At 57.5% G+C, this 21,262-nt stretch overlaps 1 protein-coding gene across 1 annotated transcript; it reads right to left on the bottom strand.

The window, feature by feature from the left end:
* Positions 1-919: 919 nt before the first annotated feature.
* PPP1R1B (protein phosphatase 1 regulatory inhibitor subunit 1B) lies at positions 920-8,849 on the bottom strand (the record flags this gene model as incomplete). The annotated part of the gene is made up of 7 exons (XM_084236478.1): positions 8,577-8,849; positions 6,957-7,017; positions 6,657-6,679; positions 6,212-6,287; positions 2,810-2,998; positions 1,039-1,158; positions 920-960 (listed from the first exon to the last, which is right to left on the bottom strand). The coding sequence occupies exons 1-7, from the start codon at positions 8,655-8,657 to the stop codon at positions 920-922; spliced, it is 591 nt and encodes a 196-aa protein (XP_084092604.1). The 5' UTR covers positions 8,658-8,849.
* Between the last annotated feature and the right edge of the window lie 12,413 nt (positions 8,850-21,262).

Raw genomic sequence — 21,262 nt, 5'->3', positions numbered from 1 at the left:
CCCTCTTGCCTGCTGCTCCCCTCAGCAGTGTATTTCAGTGGATCTGCCTGTTCAGCTCTCCTCTCTGTCTCTGGTGAATCCTCTCAACCTCCGCACCTCTGGCTTACACCCCAGTTCTTGTATGCATAAATAAATAAAAACAAATCTTTTTTTTAAAAAAAAGGAGTCACAGAACGGTTATTTACAAAGATTTATTACAGCATGGGAGCAGTTCAGGCCTGGAGTCAGGGAAGAGGGGAAGGGGCCAGAGCAGCTGGAGGACAAGTCCCCCCAACCATGTGCCCCCCAAAAGAGGTATACTAGGCGGCATTCCTGGCATCAAAGCACAAACAAAACGCAACAAAGCAGCCTCTGCCAGTCCATCTTCCAGGCACCCAGGCAGGGCAGCAGGGGTGAGAAGCAGAAGTTGTCCAAAATGTTGAGGTTGTAGAGAAGGATGCCTGAAGCCTGGGTCCTGGTAGAAGCCAGTGAGGGGTGGTGTCTTGGAATCTCCCGTAGGAGAGGGAATGGTAAGGCTCTATGGGCACCTGCAGGTTCTCAGCATCCCCTTTCCCCAGATTTAGGGTCCTGCCCTGTGGGTTTCCTGTGCCCAGCGGAGAGGGTCTGGGGAGGAGAATTGCAAAGGAACCTTTCTCCCCTGTTTACTGTTTCCAACACAAACTCACATCCTACCTTGCACTGGGTGAATGGGGGAATGACTGGCAGGGGTAGGCATCAGGAAGCAAGTGCCCAGAGACTCTGGGCATCAGCCAAAGTTGGGCAAACAAGCAAACACAGACCAGCCTTAGTCTTCTAAAAGTCAGAAGCCGCAGCCCTAGCAAGAGAGGAAGGGTACAAAACAGGGTAGGGACAGAGTGGGTTTCTGGGGAACAACGATGCCCCCCTCCACTTCCTTCCTGGGAGATGCAGGACTGGGTGCCTATGTGCCGGGTTCAGGATGCTGTGGCTCCTCCCCAGGCTCTGTAAGGCAAGCAGAGGGACTTAGGGCCTGGTCTCACCCACCAGCCCCACTCCCCATTCCCTACTCCCAAGCCTCACCACTTCGTGCCTGGTCTTCCACTTGGTTCTCAGAACTTCCATCTCTCTGAGGCTCATCCAGAGGAGGGGGGCGTTCCCAGGGCCCCTCCAGACCCTGACCACAGGTTGTCTTCTGCCCAGCTGGGGATAGGAAAGAAGGGTAAAAACACAGGCTCTGCTGTCCCCCTGGTTTTCCTGGAGCATGAGCTGGGTCTGTGATAGCTGAGGCTAAGCTTTCTGAGGACACCACGTTACAGTGGAGAGAGTGCTGGAATAGGACACGTCCAATGGTTAATTTATGGCTTGGGTAAGTCAGTTGTTACCTCTCTGGAGGGAATGGTAAGAAAGAAATTGCGTAGACTCCCTTAAATAAATTAATGGTTAATATCTTGCCCAGCCCCAGAAAGCAGCTCCAGGAGGCTCCAGAGCGTGTGGCTGTTTCTTCCTGGGCAGCAAGGTGCACACCAGGAGGGTGGCGGCTGCTCTTGCTAGGTAGCCTTGTCATTTCACTCCTTGCTCTACAGATTTTTCTGAGGGAACAGTCTTCTCCCACTTCTTCTCCACTGCTCTGGGGATTTCAGTGGGAGCTGACTCAACTCTTCTAGCTGGAGTTACTGCCAGAGATGCAGACAGGGAGTGCAAGCCATTTTATCTGGGTGCAAGAACTAGACACCTCAAACATGGTGATTAGCTGTTTTTCATCCTCCAAAATAATGAGACCAAAGAGTTTCATGTGCCCTAGGAAGGACAAATGTGGCACAGCCTTTCCTGGCCGGGCATCAAAGAAACAACTATGGAGTGGCTGACATCTTCCTGCCTAGAAATGTTCTGGGCCTTAGGACCCTCTATGGACAATTTTGGGTCTGGGGCCTCTAATTCTGAGGTCTTCGGTGTAGGTTTTTGCCCCTTCCGGGTCTCTTTTCTTTCTCTGGTGGAGGTGCAGAGGACCAGAAACCTAGGTTCTCCATCGAGACACTAGAGGGCACCCTCTCACCCCCAGCAAGGGAAGAAAAAGGGAGAAACAGCCACAGCGTCCTGGAGAGCAGGGAGCACCCAGCCCTCTGCCCCCCAGCAGAGACTAGAGCTACGTCCAGAAATGCAGGTGATGACAGCACTGGGCAGCATCAGGCCTCTGCCCTGCACTGTCTCATACCCCCTCGCTGCTTTGGACGCAGAGTCCCATCTTGGGTGTAACCCTGAGTCTCACGTGGCCTTGCCTTAATTCTTAGGAAAGAGAGGAATTACAGTTGACTCTTGAACAACTCAGGGGTTAGGGACGCTGACCCGCTCGCAGTTGAAAATCCAAGGGCAACTTTCGACTTTCTAAGAACTACAGTCGTCCCTTGGTATCCACAGGGGCCTGGTTTCAGGACCCCAGCGGTACTAAAATTGGAGGCTGCTCAAGTCCCTTAGAGTCAGCCCTCAGGATCTGCGTGGTTCGCCATCCATGGAGTCAACCAACCAACATCTGTTACTGGTTGAATTAGTGAATTCTAGAACCTGGGGATAGAAAAAAATCCGAATATAAGTGGACCCGCAAAGTTCAAAACCATGTTCAAGGTTCAGCTGTATTAGGAGGAACCTAATTTGGAGAGACCCGGAGAAAGGCGCGCCCAGGGCTCAGGAAAGCCGAGTGAGCCTTCCCGGGGAGTGACAGAATGGGAAGGTCGTTCGGGTGTGACTGCAGTTTACCTGTGTGAGAAGCTGTGAACTGGGAGGGTGTCCCAGGACCATCCAGGAGAACCCCACCCTCCCTGGTGATGGACCCAGGCCGCCCTGCACTTCGTCTTACCAGATCCCCTGTAGACCTTCAGGATTTCGGCTTGGCTGTCCTCCTCCTCCTCCTCTTCCTCATCATCCTCTTCCTCCTCGTCCTCCTCCTCCTCCCTTGGGTAGCCCAGCTCCCGAAGCTCGCCCAGCTCATCCTCCTCCTCCGGGTTGCCGATGGACTGCAGGTGGGACTCGGCGATGCGTTGCACGGCTGGCAAGGGGGCACCGGACAGGCAAGGTCAGCCAGGCCCAAGAAGCAGTCTGTGGAGCTGGCCTCCTCCGCAGGGCTTGGGGCAGAGCTAATCCCTCCAGGGGTCCAGTGCAAAGGCTGGAGACTGTAGGGCAGCCTGTGGGTGGCTAGACCAGGGCCGAAGCAGCAAGGGGTAGAGCCTTGATCCTGTTTGGCCCTTAAGCTGCCCAAAGACACAGAAAGCTGTACCCAGGCATGTCCCCTGCCCCATAAGGGGTAAAGCTGGGCAAGACCAGGCAGGCACAGTAGCAGCTTAACATTCTTTTTTTTTTTTTTTTAAGATTTATTTTACTTATACAAGAACTGGGGTACAGCCCAGAGCACGGGAGGGTGATAGAATTCACCAGAGACAGAGTGGGGAGCAGAACAGGCAGATGGACCTAAAACACTGCTGAGGGGAGCAGCGGGCAAGACAGGAGAGGTTTGCCGTGCCATGTGGGTATCTCCTTAGTGGTAGGGAATCAAACCGGCACTGCAGAGGCTGCGGACAGCTTCACAGCACTGTGCTCAACCCACTGCGCCACGAGGGAGGCCCAGCAGCTTAACATTCTTTGGCTGGGGAGCTCACTTCTCCAGGACCAGGTCCTGGAAGCTGTGTCCACCAGCTACAGCTCTGGGCAGAAGGAAGAGTCTGTGGGCCAGGGGTTGGCAAATTTTGTCCTTTTTCATTTCTGGGGGAGTGCCCACTGCTCACTCCAATGCTGCCCCCCACTTGGGTCTTAGTTCTACACCTGGCACTGACCACATACTCCTGCCCCAAGTTCCAAAGGATAAGGAATAGTTCTGAGTCTGAGAACGTAATAGCCTTCGGATAGTGAAATCCATGCCTGGGGATGTGATGTCCTCATCTGCAGCCCCCAAATCCTGACCCACATCCCTAAGCTTTCAGCTCCCTCTCTGGTGACCTAGAAAGCCACAAACACCACCCACCCCGCAATACCACCAAAGCCTGCTGGGCCAGCCTAGGAAGGGAACAGTGTGGGTAGCTGGAGAGAAGTTTCCAAAAGATGGAAAGAATGGTGGGGAGGGGATAAGAGAATGGGCATGGCCTGGGGGACTCTGGGTTGATGGGGCACTATGAGGAGGGACTGGACAGAGGCACAGGGGGAACAGGGGTTGGTGGGATTTTTAGAGTATCTGGGTCATTAAATTCACAGCCCATAGACAAGATGCTGACGAGCTTCTTGGCTGCAGTGGCTGCGGCCCCTCCCCTCCGTAAGCCCAGAGGGGTAGGTCCAGGCTGGAAACCTCTAGGGCACTGTGCCCCTGCCAACTCGGGGACAGGCACAGAGGGCACATTGTGTATGCCTCGGCCCCGCCCTGCCGCGAGCTCCCAGCCCAGCGCTCCCGCTGGCTTTGGGCAAGCTACCCAGGCAATAAAAGTGCAATAAATTGCCCTGCCTTGGCCTTGGGGACTCAGCAAAACTTCACCTTGAGCCAAGTATGAGCGCTTGGCCTTGGAGAGGTCCCCTCCAGCCAAGACTCACTGTTGTCCACCCTCCCCCAGGGGCCCTTGACCTCTTACCCCATAAGCCCCCAACCCTGCCAGGGGCTCTCCCTTGCCCAGAAAGAGGCTGAAGCCCAGGAAGTGCCCTCCAGGCATGGAAGGGCCCCTGAGAGAAGGGGTAGGGGGAGTGGAGGTGGCCGCTCTCCTCCCTGCAGCTGGGGGAGGAGAGCTGAGTTCCTGAGCCTCGGTGACAATAATAAGTGTGTGCAGAGCCTGTGCCTGCGCCCCTGAGCCTCCCATGCCTCGCCTCATGCCTCCCAGGGATGCTGGGGTCTCCGCCTCACCCTTCCAGCTGTCTCCACCTCTATTTGGCTCCATTTTGGGGCCCTGAACCCCCTGCGCCAAGTCTCCCTTGTAGGCTCAAAGGTCCCTACAAAGCCCCCAGATCGCTCACCCTTGTCCTGGCCCCTGTGCACTGCCCTGCTAAGGCCCAGCCCAATGGGGCAGTGGGGTAGGGCACATTTCTGGCCTTGCAGGGTTCCCCGGGAAGCACCTTGACTTTGTCTCCCAGGGCCTCCACTCCAAGCTCCCAGTCAGGAGCCCAAGGGATGGTGCTGCCCCCATGTTCACTCCAGCCCAGAGTGGGGAGAGAGATTTCTTCTAGTCTCTCTCAAGAAGATACCACCTCCTCCCTCATGCCTGCTCTGCCTCACTGCTGGGGAGTCCTTCCTAGTGCTCCCACCCGCCTGCACACTGCCTGCTTGGGCCCTTCCTGACCTCTCCCGGGGAAGAGAGTGGGCCCCTGCCCTGCTCCCCTCTCCTCCCAGCTTGGCAGGCTAGCTGACAGGTGTACCTGCTGACCTTGGCAGGTGCTGGGAACTCGATAAACCCCTCTTCCCCCAGACAATTCCCAGCACACCCTTCTGGGCCTCCTGGGAGGAGGGGGCTGGCCAGGTGGGAAGAGCCTTGGGCAGGGCAGGAGGGGAAGGTAGGAAGGCATCTTATGGTTGTGATAGGAAAAGACCCTCACTGCACCCCACCTGCCCCACCTTCTCATCCAGGTGTGTCTCCCACAGTCCTCTGCTGGAAGCCAGGGCCCCAGGCTGGCCCCAAAGACCCCTTGTGACTCCTCACCTCTTGCCCTTCGCAGGCCTCCTTCCTCGCCTTGCCTGCTTGTCCCAGACCTCCCCAAAGCCAGGCTTAAACACCTCTCCTCTAACTCTCCTCGACCCTGAGGCACAGGGTCCCCGGGGGCAGGGGCCAAACCTCACTCCTCTGATTTTGCCTGATGCCCACAGTGAGGGCTGGTATACAGTAGGTGTATTTTCATACTGAAAGGAAAAGCAGGCTCAAGAAGAAGCCGGGGTGGAGATCTCCCCAGGGAGAGGAGACCCAGAGAAGGTGCTTGAGGTGGTGGGGAGCATGAGGGGGCCTGACAGCACTTGCATACGGGAGGCACCCCGCTGAGTCTCTTATGTTGATGACTAATAGTCACCTGTGGCCAGCTCACACCATGGGTGATCTTAAGGCCCTGCACTGCCCCTTTCAGCCTCTGGGTTCCCTTTTCACAGGTCAAGTGCAGAAAGAATTGGTCTTGGAATAGGGTTAGAGACACAGAAGACAATCCCTCCCCATTGACAAGAGCTCAACATTTCACCTCCTCCACAGCCCAGGTCAGCCCAGTTCCAGGGGTCAGGGGCAGCCGTGCTGATGGGTGGGGGGAGTACCTTTCAGCGAGGGGGGCGTGTAGGCACAGGGGTTGGATCTCTTGGACTTGATGTGGTGCCCTTCTCCCGAAGCTCTCTGCCAGGGGGAGAGCCAGGTTAAAGGGGCTCACCAGAGGCCCCCCCCTTCACCCATCTCCCATCCTGTCCCACCCAGGGCAACCCCCATGTCTGCTGAGGGTCCAGGCGCTGCTGGCCGTCAGGTCCAGCAGCAAAGCTGAGGTGCCGGAATGGGGAGGGGTGCCATGAGCCCCTCACAGCAGGATCCAAGGCTCTGAAGGCCCTGCCTGAGTCTGAGCAGAGGAAGGGAGGCCCCTGGCCCCGGAGGTGCCCACTGATATGCTAATGTGTCCTCCTGGGTGGCTCCCCGTGCGCCTTGGAAGTAATCCTGGCCACCCCACCCCCAAGGGCTCTAGAATCTCTCCTTCCAGCTGCTCAGGAAACTCACCTGGTGGGGGGAGGCCTCCTCCTCTGGGGAAGTCACCAGCGAACCGAGGAGGGAGGGAGAAAGAAAGAGAGAAAGAAAATAGGAATGACTTCCGCAAAGGCTCAGGCTCTGGGGTAGGGAAAGCATCTTTTCTTTCCTGACCTAGGGAAGGTGCCTGGTCAATCAGCGAACCCAGTGAGTGGGACCCCCAGACCCTGCCCGCTGCCCCCATCTTCTGCTCCATCTTCTACTCATGGGACTTTGGCAGGGGCCCCCAAAAGTCATCAGAATTAGTGTGGGAACAAGCCTGGGGGGGCCCACCTGGTGAGGAGTGCTCGGAGAGGCGGAACAGCATGGCAGGGGTTGGCCTCCTGCGTCGGATCTAAGGAGAAGGAAAAAGAGGTGGGGGGAAGGGAGACAGGACACCTGCAGCCCTCCCCTGTCACCCCTCCCCACCCCAGGCAGCAGGGAACCCACAGGGCTTTGGAGTTCTCAGGGAACCTTTGAATCAAAGACTGTCAAAGCTGAAAGGAACTGGAGAGCTCACCCAACCCCCTTGTTTTCCCGGAGGTGAAGACCCAAGGCTCAGAGAGGTTCCGCAAAGTGCTTAAGGTCACACAGCATGCCAGGGCAGAGAAGGGATGAGAAAAATCCATCACTGACTCCAGCCCATGCCCGTCCCACTCCGTGGCCACTCCGGAATGGACAGCATCCTCTCCAACGCCCTTCCTCTCCTGTGTTTGAAGACTTCAGACCGAGGGCGCTGGAGCTGACTGTGGAAGATGCCCTCCCGCCACGACACCCCTGTGGCCCTATCCACCAAAGGTCAGTCAAGGGCTCCAAAGAAACTGGATTCCATCGCAGGGGGAGGCTAAGCGGGGCACTGCAGATGCCTCCATTCACACTGAGGCTCAGACCAGAGACTGGGGGCTCTTCCCGGGCCTGGGCGCTCTCAGGATGTAGCACTCTTTACCCAGTGCTCATAAAAAAAAAAAAAAAAAAAAGATAAAAAAACTTGCTTTCCTTGGTACAGAAGCCCCGGTTGAAGGGTGGGGATAATGAGGGTGCGGGCACCGGGCCCTCCCAGCGACTGCCCCTCTCCCTGCTTGGCAATCAGACCAACAGTCTGTTAATTAGGTCCCCTCTGAGCTCCAGGGAAATGCACAAAAAGAACCAGGTGAATTCAAATAAAACTGCCACCTCCCCTGCCAAGTGCCTCACGCTGCCTTTGAGACCCTCTCCTCATGCCCCTTCTCCTCATAACCCCCCCCAAAGAATTTGGTCCAGCCTAATGCCCTGTTGGCAGTCCATGGCATCTCAGCAACAAGTGAACACGGCCAGCTTGGGGGGGGGTGGGGACAGGCAGGAGTATGCGCTCTCTTCTGCTCTGTCTCCCCCCCCCTCACCTTTGGGGGCCTCCAAGCCCCCAGGAGACTGAGAAGACTCGGCGGTCAGTGACGAGGTCGGGCTGCGCTGGCCAGACCCCTGTGGCCCCCATGCTGTGGCCGGGTCTGGGGGGCGGTCTGAACAGGCTCGCCCCCGTCCCGGAGCCCGGGGTGGGCCGAGGGGCGGCGGGGCGGCGGGGCAGCCTGCTCTGGCCGCCGACCCGCCCTGGCTGGGACCAGCGCCCCGCGGTCAGGCGGTGGCCGAGCAGAGGAGGACAGTGTGCGGGGCCGGAGGACAGTCCCCCGCCCTGGCGAGCACGGAGCCGCGGGGCCCCGACGCTCGCTGCCCACAACTCTCCGGCCCCGGGATCTGAACCGAGGTCCCGGGGAAAAAGTTGCAGGAGACTCCGGCGAACTTCCCGCGCGCGCCCCGCGCCCCGGCCGGCCGGCCCGAGGCGAGCCCGCCCCTCACCCCCAGACCCGTCCACGCCCGCAGCGCGCGGGAGCGCACCGGAGCCGGGGTGCCGGGGGGCTGGCGAGAGGGGGCGGCCCTTACCATCTCCACCTGGCGGGGGTCGAGCTGGCTGGGGGGCGCGGGCACGGAGAACTGAATCTTCTTGCGGTCCTTGGGGTCCATGGCGGCGGGGGGCTCGCGGCTCGGGGTCCCGGGCGGCGGTCCGAGCTGGGCTCCCCCGCGCTGCTGGAGGCGCCGCGCCGCCAGCGGGCTGCGCGCGGGGCGGCGGCGGCGGAGGAGGACGAGGAGGAGGTGGGGGGCTGCTCGGCGCGGATAAAAATACCGCGCGGCGAGGGGCGGACGCGCGCAGGAGGGGCGGTCGGCGCGGGGCGCCTGCCCGGCAGGCTCGCGGCACCCCGACTCCCGGGGCTCCCCGGCTCCGCGCCGCGCGTCCCCTCGCGCCGCCGCCCGCGGGTCCCGGGGGCTCCGGGTCTCGCCGCTCGCGCCTCGCCGCGCGCTCGGGTGTCTCCGCGGCTCGGGCTCCCCGCCCCTCCGCTGGCGCCCTCCCTGCCTCGCGGGCGTCTCTGAGCCTCTGCCTTTCCCCGGCGCTCCGGGTCTCGCCCCCTGGCCCCAGCCCCGGGGTCCCCAGCCCGGCCCCCCGGCCTGGGACTGGCGCCCGCGCGCGCGGTGGGAGGGCTCGGGCGGCGGCGGCCAATGAGCGCCCAGAGCCGCGTCTCCGCGGGCCGGGAGGGGGGTGGGGGGCGTGAGCCGGGGTGGGGGAGCGCGCTGGGGGCCCCCTGCCGTCTCCCCTGAACTTGAAGCGGCATTATTGATGGCGTCCGGCTGGGAGGAGGCTGGGGGGCGAGGGGGAGAGGGGCCGCGGGGGACGGGCCGCCGGCCTTAACCCCTTCGTGTCCGGGGACGCCCGGCAGCGAGTGCCAGCGAGTCACGCTGTGAATGGGGGTGTCCTAGAAAGCGAGTGAGTGTGAAAGAGGGGGCTGTGCGTGGGAGGACACGTGTCAGTCACCGTGGCTGGAGTGTGTGTGAGCGCCAGGGGCCCTGTGGTGCCTATAGCTAGTGAGGGGCGTGGGTGGGGGTCGATGGGGCAGGAGTGTGTGTGAGCCGATGCGAGTAAGTGTGTCAGAGTGTCAAGGATGCGGGTGTGAGTGGCAGGGTGTGGGAGGCCTGTGTGTGTGCGGGGGAGGGTGTGGGTGTGGGGGAGGATGTCAGAGGCTGTCAAGGTGACAGGCAGGCTGTGCCAGCTTGGGGGGCGGGGGTACGGGATCCACAGCTTAGCCTGTGCAGCAGAGGGGGATCGAAGTTGTGATGTGTGAACACTCCTGTGTGGATGTGTCCCTGCCGTGATGTACCCTGGATTCACGTGTCTTCAGCCTTTTCTCCCCAGGGGACAGAGCTGGGGGTGTGGGGGGGCTGCCTGTACCAGTCCACGTGCCGTCACATGTGTGAGTTGGGCGCATTTGGGAACAGAGCTGGGGGGAGAGGTGTGTGTGCGCGTTCATTCCCGAGGTGTGAGCCTCTCCTCGCTCTGCAGAGGTGTTTGTATGCATCCCTGGGGGAGGGGAGCTCTGGTCCTGTGGGTCTGAGTGTCCCTGTTTCTCCATCCAGGCCCCAGGTATCTCTGCGACAGCGGATGTTTCCCTGGCAGGCCGTGGGTGAGGGTCTGAATGCCTCTCTGTGGAGCTGAGAGGCGGGTGTGTAGGCGTGTGCATGTGCGTGTGTGTGTCTTCCTGGGGTTCTGTTTATGTTGGCTGTTTTCTCTCCTGGTCACGCTCAGGCCTGGAACAGTCAGGAGCCTTCCCCAGCCCCCACTCTGATCCTCCAGCAACTTTTCCACTCCCTGTCCCAGAGTGCCGGGTCCCTGGCAGAGTCAGGGGAGAGCAAGAAATGGGTTCGGGGGCACCGTGTCATGTCCCTGAGTCGGTGCCCAGTCTGGGGTGAGGGGGGGCAGGAGGACAGAGCCTCTGATTGGAAGCCCTGGCTGCTCAGCTCCACTCCTCCCCAACCCCAGGACTGGCTCAAACCCTGCTGTGTTTGTTGACTCTTGTGCTCCTCGGGACAGAGCCGGATGCCAGGTTGCTGGCCCAAGGGTGTGGGCACCTCTAGCAGCCCCTGGCTTGGCCTAGACCCCTCTTCCAGTTGGGGGTGTGGTGGGGAGTGGCAAAGACCAGTTTGGCAGTGCCTTGGCAGGGTAAATAAGGAGGTGCTGAAAGTAAAGAGCGTAGGAAAGGCATGGCGAAGCAGCAAGGTGAGTGGCCACTGGGTCAAGGTGAGGGTAAGGGCCTGTGGCTTCCAACCTGGGGAGTGAGATGAAGGGCACCGCTGGGTGTGGGGTAGGAGAATAGAGAGAGGGCGGCATCACCACCAGTCCTACCTCACAGCCCATCGGAGCTGAGAAGGCCTCGGGGACTTTGGAGAGGTTCTGTTGACTGGGGGAACTTGTTGATGGGGGTGCTGCCAAAGGAATTGGAGCCCTGAGAGGCCTGAAAGCAGGAAAAGATTCCTCTGACCCAGGTGGGGGCAGCTGGAAAGGGAGACACTCCCCTCTTGGCGGCGAGGTCCAGCCCCCAAAGCTCTATTAGCCCCGTGGCCCAGAGGGCTGGGGAAGACTGGCTAACATGGGGACAGGCCTGGGGACAGAGAGGAGGGAGCAGCAAAGGCAGGACAGGTGGCAGAGGCAGGAGGTGAGAGGGGAAGGGGAGGTAGGGAAAAGGAAGAAGAAAGAGAAAAAACACATGTAAGAGAGGAGAGACAAAGGGAGAAAGGGAAGCTCACCACAGAGAGAGGCAGGAGACAGAGATGGAGAGAGAGTAAAAATAGCTCAGCATTAAGATAATTGCAGCTCACAGCTCTGCCCTCCGTTAGGAATTAAATGAGGTTTTATTACTTTGATTTTTCTCTCCTGGATCCTACGCGACTTCTTAAGAACTTGGGGAAAAGTTTTTCAGGTGGGCGGCCAGGTGGCGGGGGCTGCGTGGGTGACAGAGGAGGGAGGGAGCAGGATTTATGGGAGCTGGGGGAGGTGTGGGCAGGGCCAAGGAGGGGGCTGGCAGGGACTGCAGAGCCCAGCAGGGGTTGGGGGAGGCTGGGTCAGGCACAGCCGGGAGGTGCAGAGAAGCTGAGGGGCCCGGGTGACCTCCATTCACTTTGAGTTAGAATTAATCATATGCAAATGAGATGTAAAAATAATATGCCACTCCTCGGTTATTATTCTTGAGTTGGAAGCACAGGCGGTTGGGTCCAAGGAACAAATTCAAGACCTCGTTTGACTTAACTCAGATTGAACTGTGGGTCTTTCTGCTTGGACTGACTAAAAAAGTTTACCAGAGGGTGTCTATTCACGTATCATGGATCTGAGCGCACTATTTTGAGACGTGCCTTGTTCATCATTTCTTCTTACATCATTGCCAGGTGCCTGCCACAGTGCTAGGCACACGGGAGACAATACCTTTCCCTTCTCTCTGATTTGGGGAGGGTGATGTGAGGCCTTTGCCCTCTCTCTGGGAGGTGGGGAGAGCAGGCAATTGGGAAGAGCGCCTCCATTCCACCAAGCAACATACAGTCACGTGGACAGAAGATAAACTGGGGGCGTCAGCCACCCTGGGTGGGAATCTGGTAACTTACTGTATGCCTTTAGATACATCTATTTGCCTCTCTGTGCCTCAGTATCCCTACGTTTCAAATCCCACTTCATGAGGTAACTGTAATGATTCAATAAGATGCCATTAAGAAAGCCCCTCGCACTCCAGGCAGGCCTCTGGGCGGGCACGTCTTCAACACAAAGATTCCAACTTCCCTGGGGCGCTGAGGGGTGCAGTTCCGAGAAGGGTCAGCAGGTGGCGGGGTCGGCCAGACTTTGGGCCACCGGTGTGCTGGCGCTGCTGGTCTGTAGTTAGGCATCACACCCGTGACCTTGGCACCACACCGCGGAGCCGAGCTGGCCGGGCTGGCATGTGACAGCTGGAAGGGAGGCCCCTGGAAGCCCCGGAAAACCTTAGAAGAGCCGGAGAGCGCTAGCTGGGTACACAGGTAAGGGAGAGAGGAGGAAAAAATTCCAAAGTCAGTCTCCAGGAAAACCCGTGGACACCGAGAGGTGATGGCAGCTGAATGAATGGTGGCATCCGGACAGGTGGACAACCAGCTGAGACATTTATCCACACCTCGTTCATTCATTCATTCATCATCTATCCTTTTGCCCGTTTAATTAATTCACATTGACTGTTTTTTTAAAAAAATCAACTATTGAGTTAGAATCTATAAACAATAAAATGTACCCATTTAAAATATACATGTTTGGGGTCTCCCCGGTGGCGCAGCAGTTGAGCACTGGGTTGCAAAGCTGCCCGCAGCCTCTGCAGCGCCAGTTCGATCTCCAGCTGCTCCCCGGCCACAGGAGGAGGGTCCGGCATGTGCGCAGACCTCTCCTGCCGCCCGCTGCTCCCCTCAGCAATGTACTTCGGTCCTTCTGCCTGCTCTGCTCCCCGCTATGGCTCTGGTGAATTCTCTCACCCTCCCGCGCTTCTGACTGTACCCAGTGCTTGTATAAATAAATAAATCTTTAAAAAATATAAAATAAAATATACATGTTTGGGGGCTTCCCTGGTGGCATAGGGGTTAAGTCTCAGTGCTATGACGCTCAGGCCTGAGTCCCATTCCTGGCCAGGGAGATGGCCCAGCACACCTCTCCTGTCTAGTCTGCTGCTCCCCTCAGCAGTGTATTTCAGTGAATCCATCTGCTCTGCTCCCCACTCTGTCCCTGGTGAATACTCTCAAGAACCTGCACATCTGGCCTGCACCCCAGTTCTACACACACACACAAACTGAATAAATTGAATAAATAATAAAATAAAATATACACGTTTATTAACTTTTGGAAATGTGTAACTGTGACCAGTACCACAATACAGATACAGACATTTTCATCACCCCAAAAACTTTCTTTGACCTCATCCAAGTAGACCCCCCCTCATTGGACATGTCATAACTCTTAGCACACTGTCTTGAGACGTGTCCTTCCCATCACCTGTCTTTGCATCATGACCTGGTTACAGTAGTGCTGGGAACACAGATTCTACATGCTGTAGAATGCGTGGGTCGAGGAATGAATGAACAGATGAACATAACAAGTCATAGAAATTGACTTGTGTGTAGCATTTATTCTGTGCTGGGCTCTGGGCTAAGCTATTTACATGTATTATCTCATTTAATCCTCCTTCCGTTTCACCAATGAGGCAAATGAAGCTCGGCAAGATTGGGCAGCTTTTGCTCAGAGCCTGGGTTCAAACCAGACGTCCTAACTTCTGAACTCTCACTCTTTGCTGCGGCCTTTACTATATTCAGGATGGGTAAGGGGACGATCGTTCGCCTGCAGCAGACCAGGCTTCTCTCTTGCTCCGCGTTTGACGGGTTTCTCTCCACCCCAACCCAGTTTGGACCGATGGGAGGCAGGTGTCTGGAGCGCGGCGGTGCATGAAACTGAAATCAATGTGCCGAGGCTGCCCTCTGGTGGCAGACTTGAGTAAAGCAGTCTCTGTGCCCTCTGGCGCCCCCAGGTGGGATGTTGTCGAGACGAGAGAGCAAGCCGGTAGCCCACAGCGGGGGCAGCCTCAGCCCCGGGCACCTGGAGACCCCCTGCTCTGGCCACTGCCTGGTGCCCCCTGAGGTGCCAGCTGAGGCTGCCCCCGAAGAATGCCAGCTGCCGGAGTCCGCCGCCTCCCACCCCCTCCACCAGCCTCACACACTCCAATCCCGGTCCAGTCGGCTGCTTCCATTCCCTGAAGAAGAGGCCCTAAAGTTAAAACAGCTGTTAATTTATAAACCAATTTTTCCGTGACTGCTTAATAAATCGCCAGCAGCTGCTCTGCCCCCTCCTCCTGCCCAGGCACCCGGCCCCGGGGGCTGCATGGAGAAGCAGAGAGCCGCCAGCCTGCCCCTCCTGCCTCCTTCCCCTCAGTCCCCCAACTTGCCCCCATTCTTCCAAGAACTGGGTGTATGGGGGGGGAACTCTAGTGAACCCAGCTTCTCTGATCTTCATTGGAGTGGAGAGCTGAGGATGGGTTTTCCTTTTTAATGGGCTGCAGTCCCAAAGCTATCCTTCGTAACCACCCCCCCCCCACCTCCAGAAAGCAGGTGTCAAAGTTTCCTCAATTCTGAGGACATGAGGGTGTCCCAGATTCCCTAGGGAAGTTCCAGAGACACTGGCCGGTAAGGAGACCCTGGCCTCGCCCTTGAGAGCACCGGAATCTCAATTCCCTGTACCAGGGTGGTCCCCCTGACAGATGCTAACCGGCTCCTGACCCTGCTGTTCTCTCAAGGGTGGGCTGAGAGGGGACAAGGAATGCTGGGATAGCATCCCGCTCAGGGGAGATGCCTCCCCCCCCATCCCTGGGATAAGGAGCAGAGGGATCTCGGTCTCCTAAGCATCCCCTTTGCCTGCTTCTACTAGCATATAAAAGGCACCATGAAAACCCACACAGGGTGGGCCACATGAATGGTGGACACCATGTATGTTCTTTCTCCTTGGGCTGCAAGCCCCAGAGGCACCCAGGGTGAAAGGCCCCCTGCCACTGTCATCTCTGAGCCTGCAAGGCAAAGAGGATCAGTCCAGCTGGACCGCTGTAGCCACAAGAACTTGTAAGAAAGGGAAAGCCGGGTAAAGCAGGCCAGGTCAGGAGTTCAAATCCTGTTATCCCACTTACTGGCTGTGTGACCTTGGGCAACTAACTTAACCTCTCTTTTCTTCCTTGGTGTCTCTGCTTATAAAATAGGGGGAATAATGACAATGTTGTGGGGAAAATTAAGCAAGTTGATACACAAAGTGCCTGGCACATAGAAGGTGCTTACAAAGTGACATTTGATATTATCTTCTCATCCCCCTGGAAGAAAGAGACTCCTGGGTCCCCTCAATTATTGGGGTGAGTGTGCTCAGGGGATATCCAGGGGAAATGAGGGTGGGTAGAAATGATGGGAGCAAGATGAAGGAAAAAATCAACCAGTGTTCCTGGGTTATATGGTTCTGACTGGGCTTTCTCATTGTAGGCCATTCCATTGTCTCTCACCCTTGCCCTGTAACCCCTCCCCACTCCAGCAGCTACAACCCTTCCCCAGCCTGCATCACAGGATAGAAGGAGCAGCCTCCACCCTACTCCAGCTCCTGGAGTCCCCATCTCTCAAGAAGCAAGTTCTCCCCACAGTCTAACTGAAATCCCTTCCATTTTTTCTCTTGCTCTTTAGACACTTGGGCTGCCATGTCCCTTTACCATCCCACCCCCAGCAGGATGGGGAGGCAGTTGAGAGCCTGTTGGGCTTAGCTATCACGTGGGTGGGGGGTGAAGCCTGACCTTGCAACATCCTCCTGTGTGCCAGAAACAACTAAGTCAACCTCTCTGAGCCTTGAGTTCCCCACCTGTGGAAAAGGGAGAATCTCAACCCTACCACCCAGGGGTGGTGGTGAGGGTTGATGGCTTCACTGCCCACAAAGCTCTTAGTACAGGGCCTGGCTCTCAGCAGGCTATCAGGACATGGTGGTGGAGAGAGAGTGGCAGATGTGGTGGAAAGATGCCATTGCTGGGCTGTCTGGGTTCAAATCCTACTCCACTGCTGGAAGCTGAGTGACCCTGGACAGGTTGCTTAACCTTCCAGTGCCCCCCCTTTCCCATCTATGAAATGGGTCCTGTAACAGAGCCCAGGTTACTGGATAGTTTTGAAGCATCTAGAGCTCCCAGAACACTCTCCAGCTAAGTAAATGCTCACCTGTAGTAACGGTATTATTATTGCCCCCACTGGAACAGTGACCCTCAGTCAGCTTTGTCCAGTGCAGGGGCTTGGTGGCAGAAGGATGCAGGGTGAGCAGAACTGGACTGGAGACCTGGTGTTGGAGATCCTGCGCAGGCAGGTCTGCAGTCTCCTCTTTCTAAGTGTTCCCATCTCTGGCTTTACCCCTGACCCTGGCTTGGGCACCTCATTCCTCTGCCTCCCCTAACCGAGGGTCCTGCAAAACAACCCGCCCCCTCCCTGTGCCCAGGTCCTGACTACCTCCTGGAAATAAAACAGGGTCCCGAGAGCCCACTCAAGCCCAAGACTGCTCCGCCAGGGTGCCAGCTGGTGCCCACGGGGAGGGGGGCAGGCCAGCAGCTTGATCATGTGGAAAGGGAAAGCTGGAGGCACCCCCAGCCTCGGTGGACCCCACGGGAGACAAGCAAAGTGTGGGGCACCTAGGACATCCTGGTAGTTCCCATCCCTCGGGACAGGCGGTGGTGAGAGCCAAGTTTGGCCTGTCCAGTGCCTCAGTTTCCTCAGCCACGCTGGAGATGAGGTCTTCCATCCTGTCTCCCGGGGGCCCCCAGGGCCTTGGCATTGGCCTCCCGCAGCTCCTCGTCCTCTTTCCTTTCTTAGAGAAACCGGCCTCAGCCTCCTCCCCGCCCAGATTCTCTCATTAGAAGTCACCCAGGAGGACGCTTGGCCCCGCAGGGGAAGAGGAAGGCCAAGCCGCGCTAGCCTTCGCCTCCGCGGGGCGCGGGCCTGCCTCCCCCAGCCCACCCTGGGCGCCGGGCCCGCCGCTGGGGTCCCCCGCCCCGCGCCCCCGCCCCTTCCCGCCGCCACTGGCCCTTTAAGAGCCTCTCCGCGCGCTGCCGTCCCGGATCAGCCAGAGAGACCATTAAAATTTTATGCAGAATGAAAATGGGCCAGGTCTCCAGCTTCCTCGCTCCCATCCAATGATTTATTACTCGCAAATACCACAGAACTAATTAGTATAGTAATTAATTAATACGCATTTGCATATTTGCATGTGCAATTAGTGCAGTGGAGTGATTACTGGGAGAATGAGGGGCCCCGGATTGTCAGATGTGAGGGGGAAGTGGCCTGGAAAAGAGTTAGTGGGAATGAACTTTGTAGGGAGCGCGGAGGCGGGGAGGGCGGGGGAGCGAGCGGGGGGCCAGGCTGGGGCGTCGGGGCGCGGGGCGCAGAGCGGGGCGCAGCGCGGCGGGGCCCGGGGGCGCCCGGCCCGGGCAGCTTCGCGGGCGCCGGACGCCGGTCGGGGGTCGCGACCCCGGCGCCCCCGCCCCGCCCGCGGCCCCGCCCCGCCCCCGCCGCGTGGCACGGCTCCAAGCGCGCGCCTGATTGTTATGCATTGTGTTTCTTGTTGCGAGCGGAGCCGGGCAGAATGGGGCTGGCACAAGCTGTTTCCCTGCCACGCGGCGGTGGCACCTTAAAGGGGCCGCGTCCTCCCGCCGCCGGACCCCCCCCGCCGCCCCCAGCTCCCCGGCGCCGCTGCACCCCGCTCCCGCCGGCGCCCCGCGCCCAAGCCCGGCTGCGGGCCGGAGGGCGCGCGGAGGCCGCCTGTAGGGGGCGCGGCCCGGGGGGCGCGGGCACGTGCCCAGGGAGCCAGGCCCGCGGCAAGCAGGACTCCGAGCCCGGGTTGGGCGACCCCCGGCGCGCTCGGCCCGGCGCCAGGAGCTGAGCGAGGTGTGAGGAGAGATGGCGGAGAAAGCCCAGAGGAGGACAGGGAAGGAGCAAGTGGTCGGGCCCACTGGGTGCCAGGTGTTTCCGCATAGGATGCCGCTTGGCTTCTAGTCCTCACAAAGATTCTGTGAGCTCGAGTTGCTTGTTCCCATTTTACAGACAGAAAAACAGAAACGTGTGGCAAGCTGATTGGGATCCAGTGTGTGTGTGGGGTTCCATCCCCAAGTACTCAAAGTGGGCTGAGGGCCAGAGGAGGGAGCACGGTTCTTTAGGTGATATCAAGGAGGGCTTCCTGGTGGAGGAAGCACCTCACTGGGTGCTTCAAAGGCCAGAAGGGCACCTTCTGAAGGAGCTGAGGGAAGAGGAAGCTAGGTGGTGAAACTCCATGTTTATTGCATCTATAGAGGGTCCCCACCCATAAACAGAACTGAGGAGACCAGGTCAGGCCACTGGCTCCGGTGACTTGGGGGCTTGGTCAAAGGACAACCTTGGGCACCAATTCTTCCCAGGCCACCCTCCTTTCCCTCCATTGCAGGGTAGGCTAGTCCCTCTGTGTGGAGGGGATGGGGGTTTCAGAGAAAGGGACACAGTTGTGATACTGAGTAAGCGCATGGATTCAGAGTCAGAGCTTGATTCAGCTCCAGGCTCTGTTACATACTAGCTAGCTGTGTGGCCTTAGCACAACAACCATAACCTCGCCCTCTCTGCCTCAGTCTTCTTAGTCTTTCAGTAGGGGTGACAGCAACCCTGTTTCCTGGGTTGTGGTAAGAATGAAATAAGATGACGTGTGTAAAGCCCAATGTGGGCACAGATAATGCTCACCTCTGTCATTTTTACTGTATTGCTGATTATGTATTACATTAGGACAGAGATCTGAGGCCCCAGGGATGAGAGGATCCCCAAATGGGTATTGAAGTCTTAATTTCTAGCCCCAGCTTTGTCATTCATGTGTGACACCAGGCAAGGGATTTAGTCCATGAGGCTCTTACCCCTAGATTGTTCCACACCCCTCCTGTTACTCACCCTAGGTCCTCAGGATAATCAAGTGGGATGGTCATGACTATGTCTCATTGACACCATCCTGGGCTCCTCTCTTCCAGTGGTGGAACCTGGAGGTCTCTGGCTGTAACTTCCATGTACAACCCCCGATCCATGGCCCTTTACAGCTGTCCACATGTGGACACCATCAAAGCTGTGGCTGTGTATCATCTGGGTCCACTGCCAGCCCCAGGAGCCCTATCCCTGCACCCATGCTGGACTCAAGGGAGGCATCTGAGGACTGTCCAGTATTGGGCCCCCAGAAATCCTTGGCCCAGATCCCTGGCTCTGATTTCCAGGGAAGGAACCCAGGGGATCCTCAGGTCACAGGGGATTTTGCAATGGAAGCCACTTGGAGGAAAGAGAACTGGGATGCCCACCTGGTCCTGTGCTCTCTCACTGCTCTGCACTGCCCCGTTAGGCACCCACTGTCCCCCATCAACGGGACTTAACCCCTGGGTACACTTCATTATCGGGCGTCCTTTTGCTGCTCCCAACAGTGCATAGTCCCATTTTACAGATGAGGAAGCAGAGGGCTATATAGTTTGACCAAGGTCACGACCTTCCTAAGTCTGGTACTCTTTTGGTCACCTTGAGCTCCCTCTTTGATGGAGGACCCTTGGAGGGACAGGGACAGGTCAGTCCAAATGCTCACTTGAAAAACTGACAAGAAAGGCGGAACAAAGCTATGCTGATTAAAAAAAAAAAAAAAAGAGCTCTAGGAACAAAGATTTAAAAAAAATAAAGTTGATCAGGAGCTTGAAGGGAAATCAGCCATGTCTGGATGGGGCTACAGCTGAAGCGGCATCTTCACACCCGTTAGCTGCTTTGACACTTGAGATTATCTTCCCTGTGACATGAGTGTCATGCCCATTGTCCAGAGGGGAGGGCAGGGAGGTTTTGAGAAGGGGCTTCCTGCGTGTGGGTGTCCTGCCTTAGCTGCAGTCTTTGGTTACTGGGATATAACTGGCACCTCCTCCAGGACAGGCCTTCGGTGCCACACTTATTGAAAATATTGGGTGGCAGGTTCTGGGCCCAGTTCCTGCACGTGCTGTCAGGTGGGAGGGACCCATGGGGCAATGCCATGGCCTGTGTCTGGGCAGAAGTATGCAGAAAGCATTAGGGGAGTCTAATCCAGAGGGACTTCCTGGAGGAGGTGATGCTTTGGCTTAAAAAGGGAGGAAAGGGGAGAAGGCACTCCAGGCAGAGGCTCACAAGCATGAGGCTATAAAAGTAAAATCAGTTTTAAGCTTCTGAGGGGCAGAGTTCAAGGCAGGGACAAGTGTCCAGGGAGAGTTGGAACAACAGCAGGGATCAGGGGTGTCCCTGAAGAATATGGCCTAATCCTAGGGATAATGAGGAGTCATTGAAGGTACCAATATAGGAGAATACCACCTTCAGATTTACCTTTGCAGGAAGCCAGAAGAATGTGGGCCTGGAGAAGTCAGGCTTCCCAGAGGAGGACCTGGGTCAGGCTCATGAAACAGAAGAGTTCTGAAATATTGGGGGGTAATTTGAGGGGGCAGCATCAGCAAAGAATAGGCAGCAAGAGTGGAACTGGGCCTTGTCCCTAGACCTCATCTCCTCTCGCCTCAGGGAGTTGTCTTTACCAGGGTAGGAGAGAGTGAGGGAGGGGAAGAGGGGCTGCTAAGTCTGTTGAGAGGTGTGAGGCCCATATAGGGGGTCTGCAGCCAGGCAGAAACTACCTGCTGGGAGAGGCACATATGGCCTTAGAACCAGAGCTTGGTGCCCAGGGGATGGGGAGCCAGCACTTTGGGGCCCAGTATCCATGCCCCAAGCCTTCTCACTGAGAACAACTTTAGAGGAAATCTGTAACCCCACCCCCAACTCAAGTCAACCTCCCTTTATTGCAATCTGTGCAAAAGGCAGGAAGATGGGGCTCGGCGCTCTTGGCTTGATGGGGGACCCTTGGCTTTAGTGTTTTAGGAGTGTCTCCAGAGAAAGTTTTAGTATCCCAAACCCTCGAAGCCAGTCAGTTAATAATGCAGGAAACTTCCTTGAGTACCAACACAATAAAACCTGGGTATTTTTTTTGTTGTTGTTGAAGATTTATTTTATTCATTTACACATACAAGAGCTGGAGTGTAGGCCAGAGGGGTGGGGGTGAGAGGATTTACCAGAGACAAGTGGGGAGCTTAACAGGTGGATCCACTGGAGTACACTGCCGAGGGGAGAAGAGGGCTAGACAGGAGAGGTCAGTTTTGCCATGTGGGTTAGTTCCCCTGCTGGGGATTGAACTCATGTTGCAG

The sequence above is a fragment of the Talpa europaea genome (genome assembly GCF_964194135.1).
Source record: "Talpa europaea genome assembly, chromosome: 7".
Classification (NCBI taxonomy): Eukaryota; Metazoa; Chordata; class Mammalia; order Eulipotyphla; family Talpidae; genus Talpa; species Talpa europaea.
Note: the sequence above shows the minus strand (reverse complement) of the source record. Positions and strands in the feature narration are given on the sequence as shown.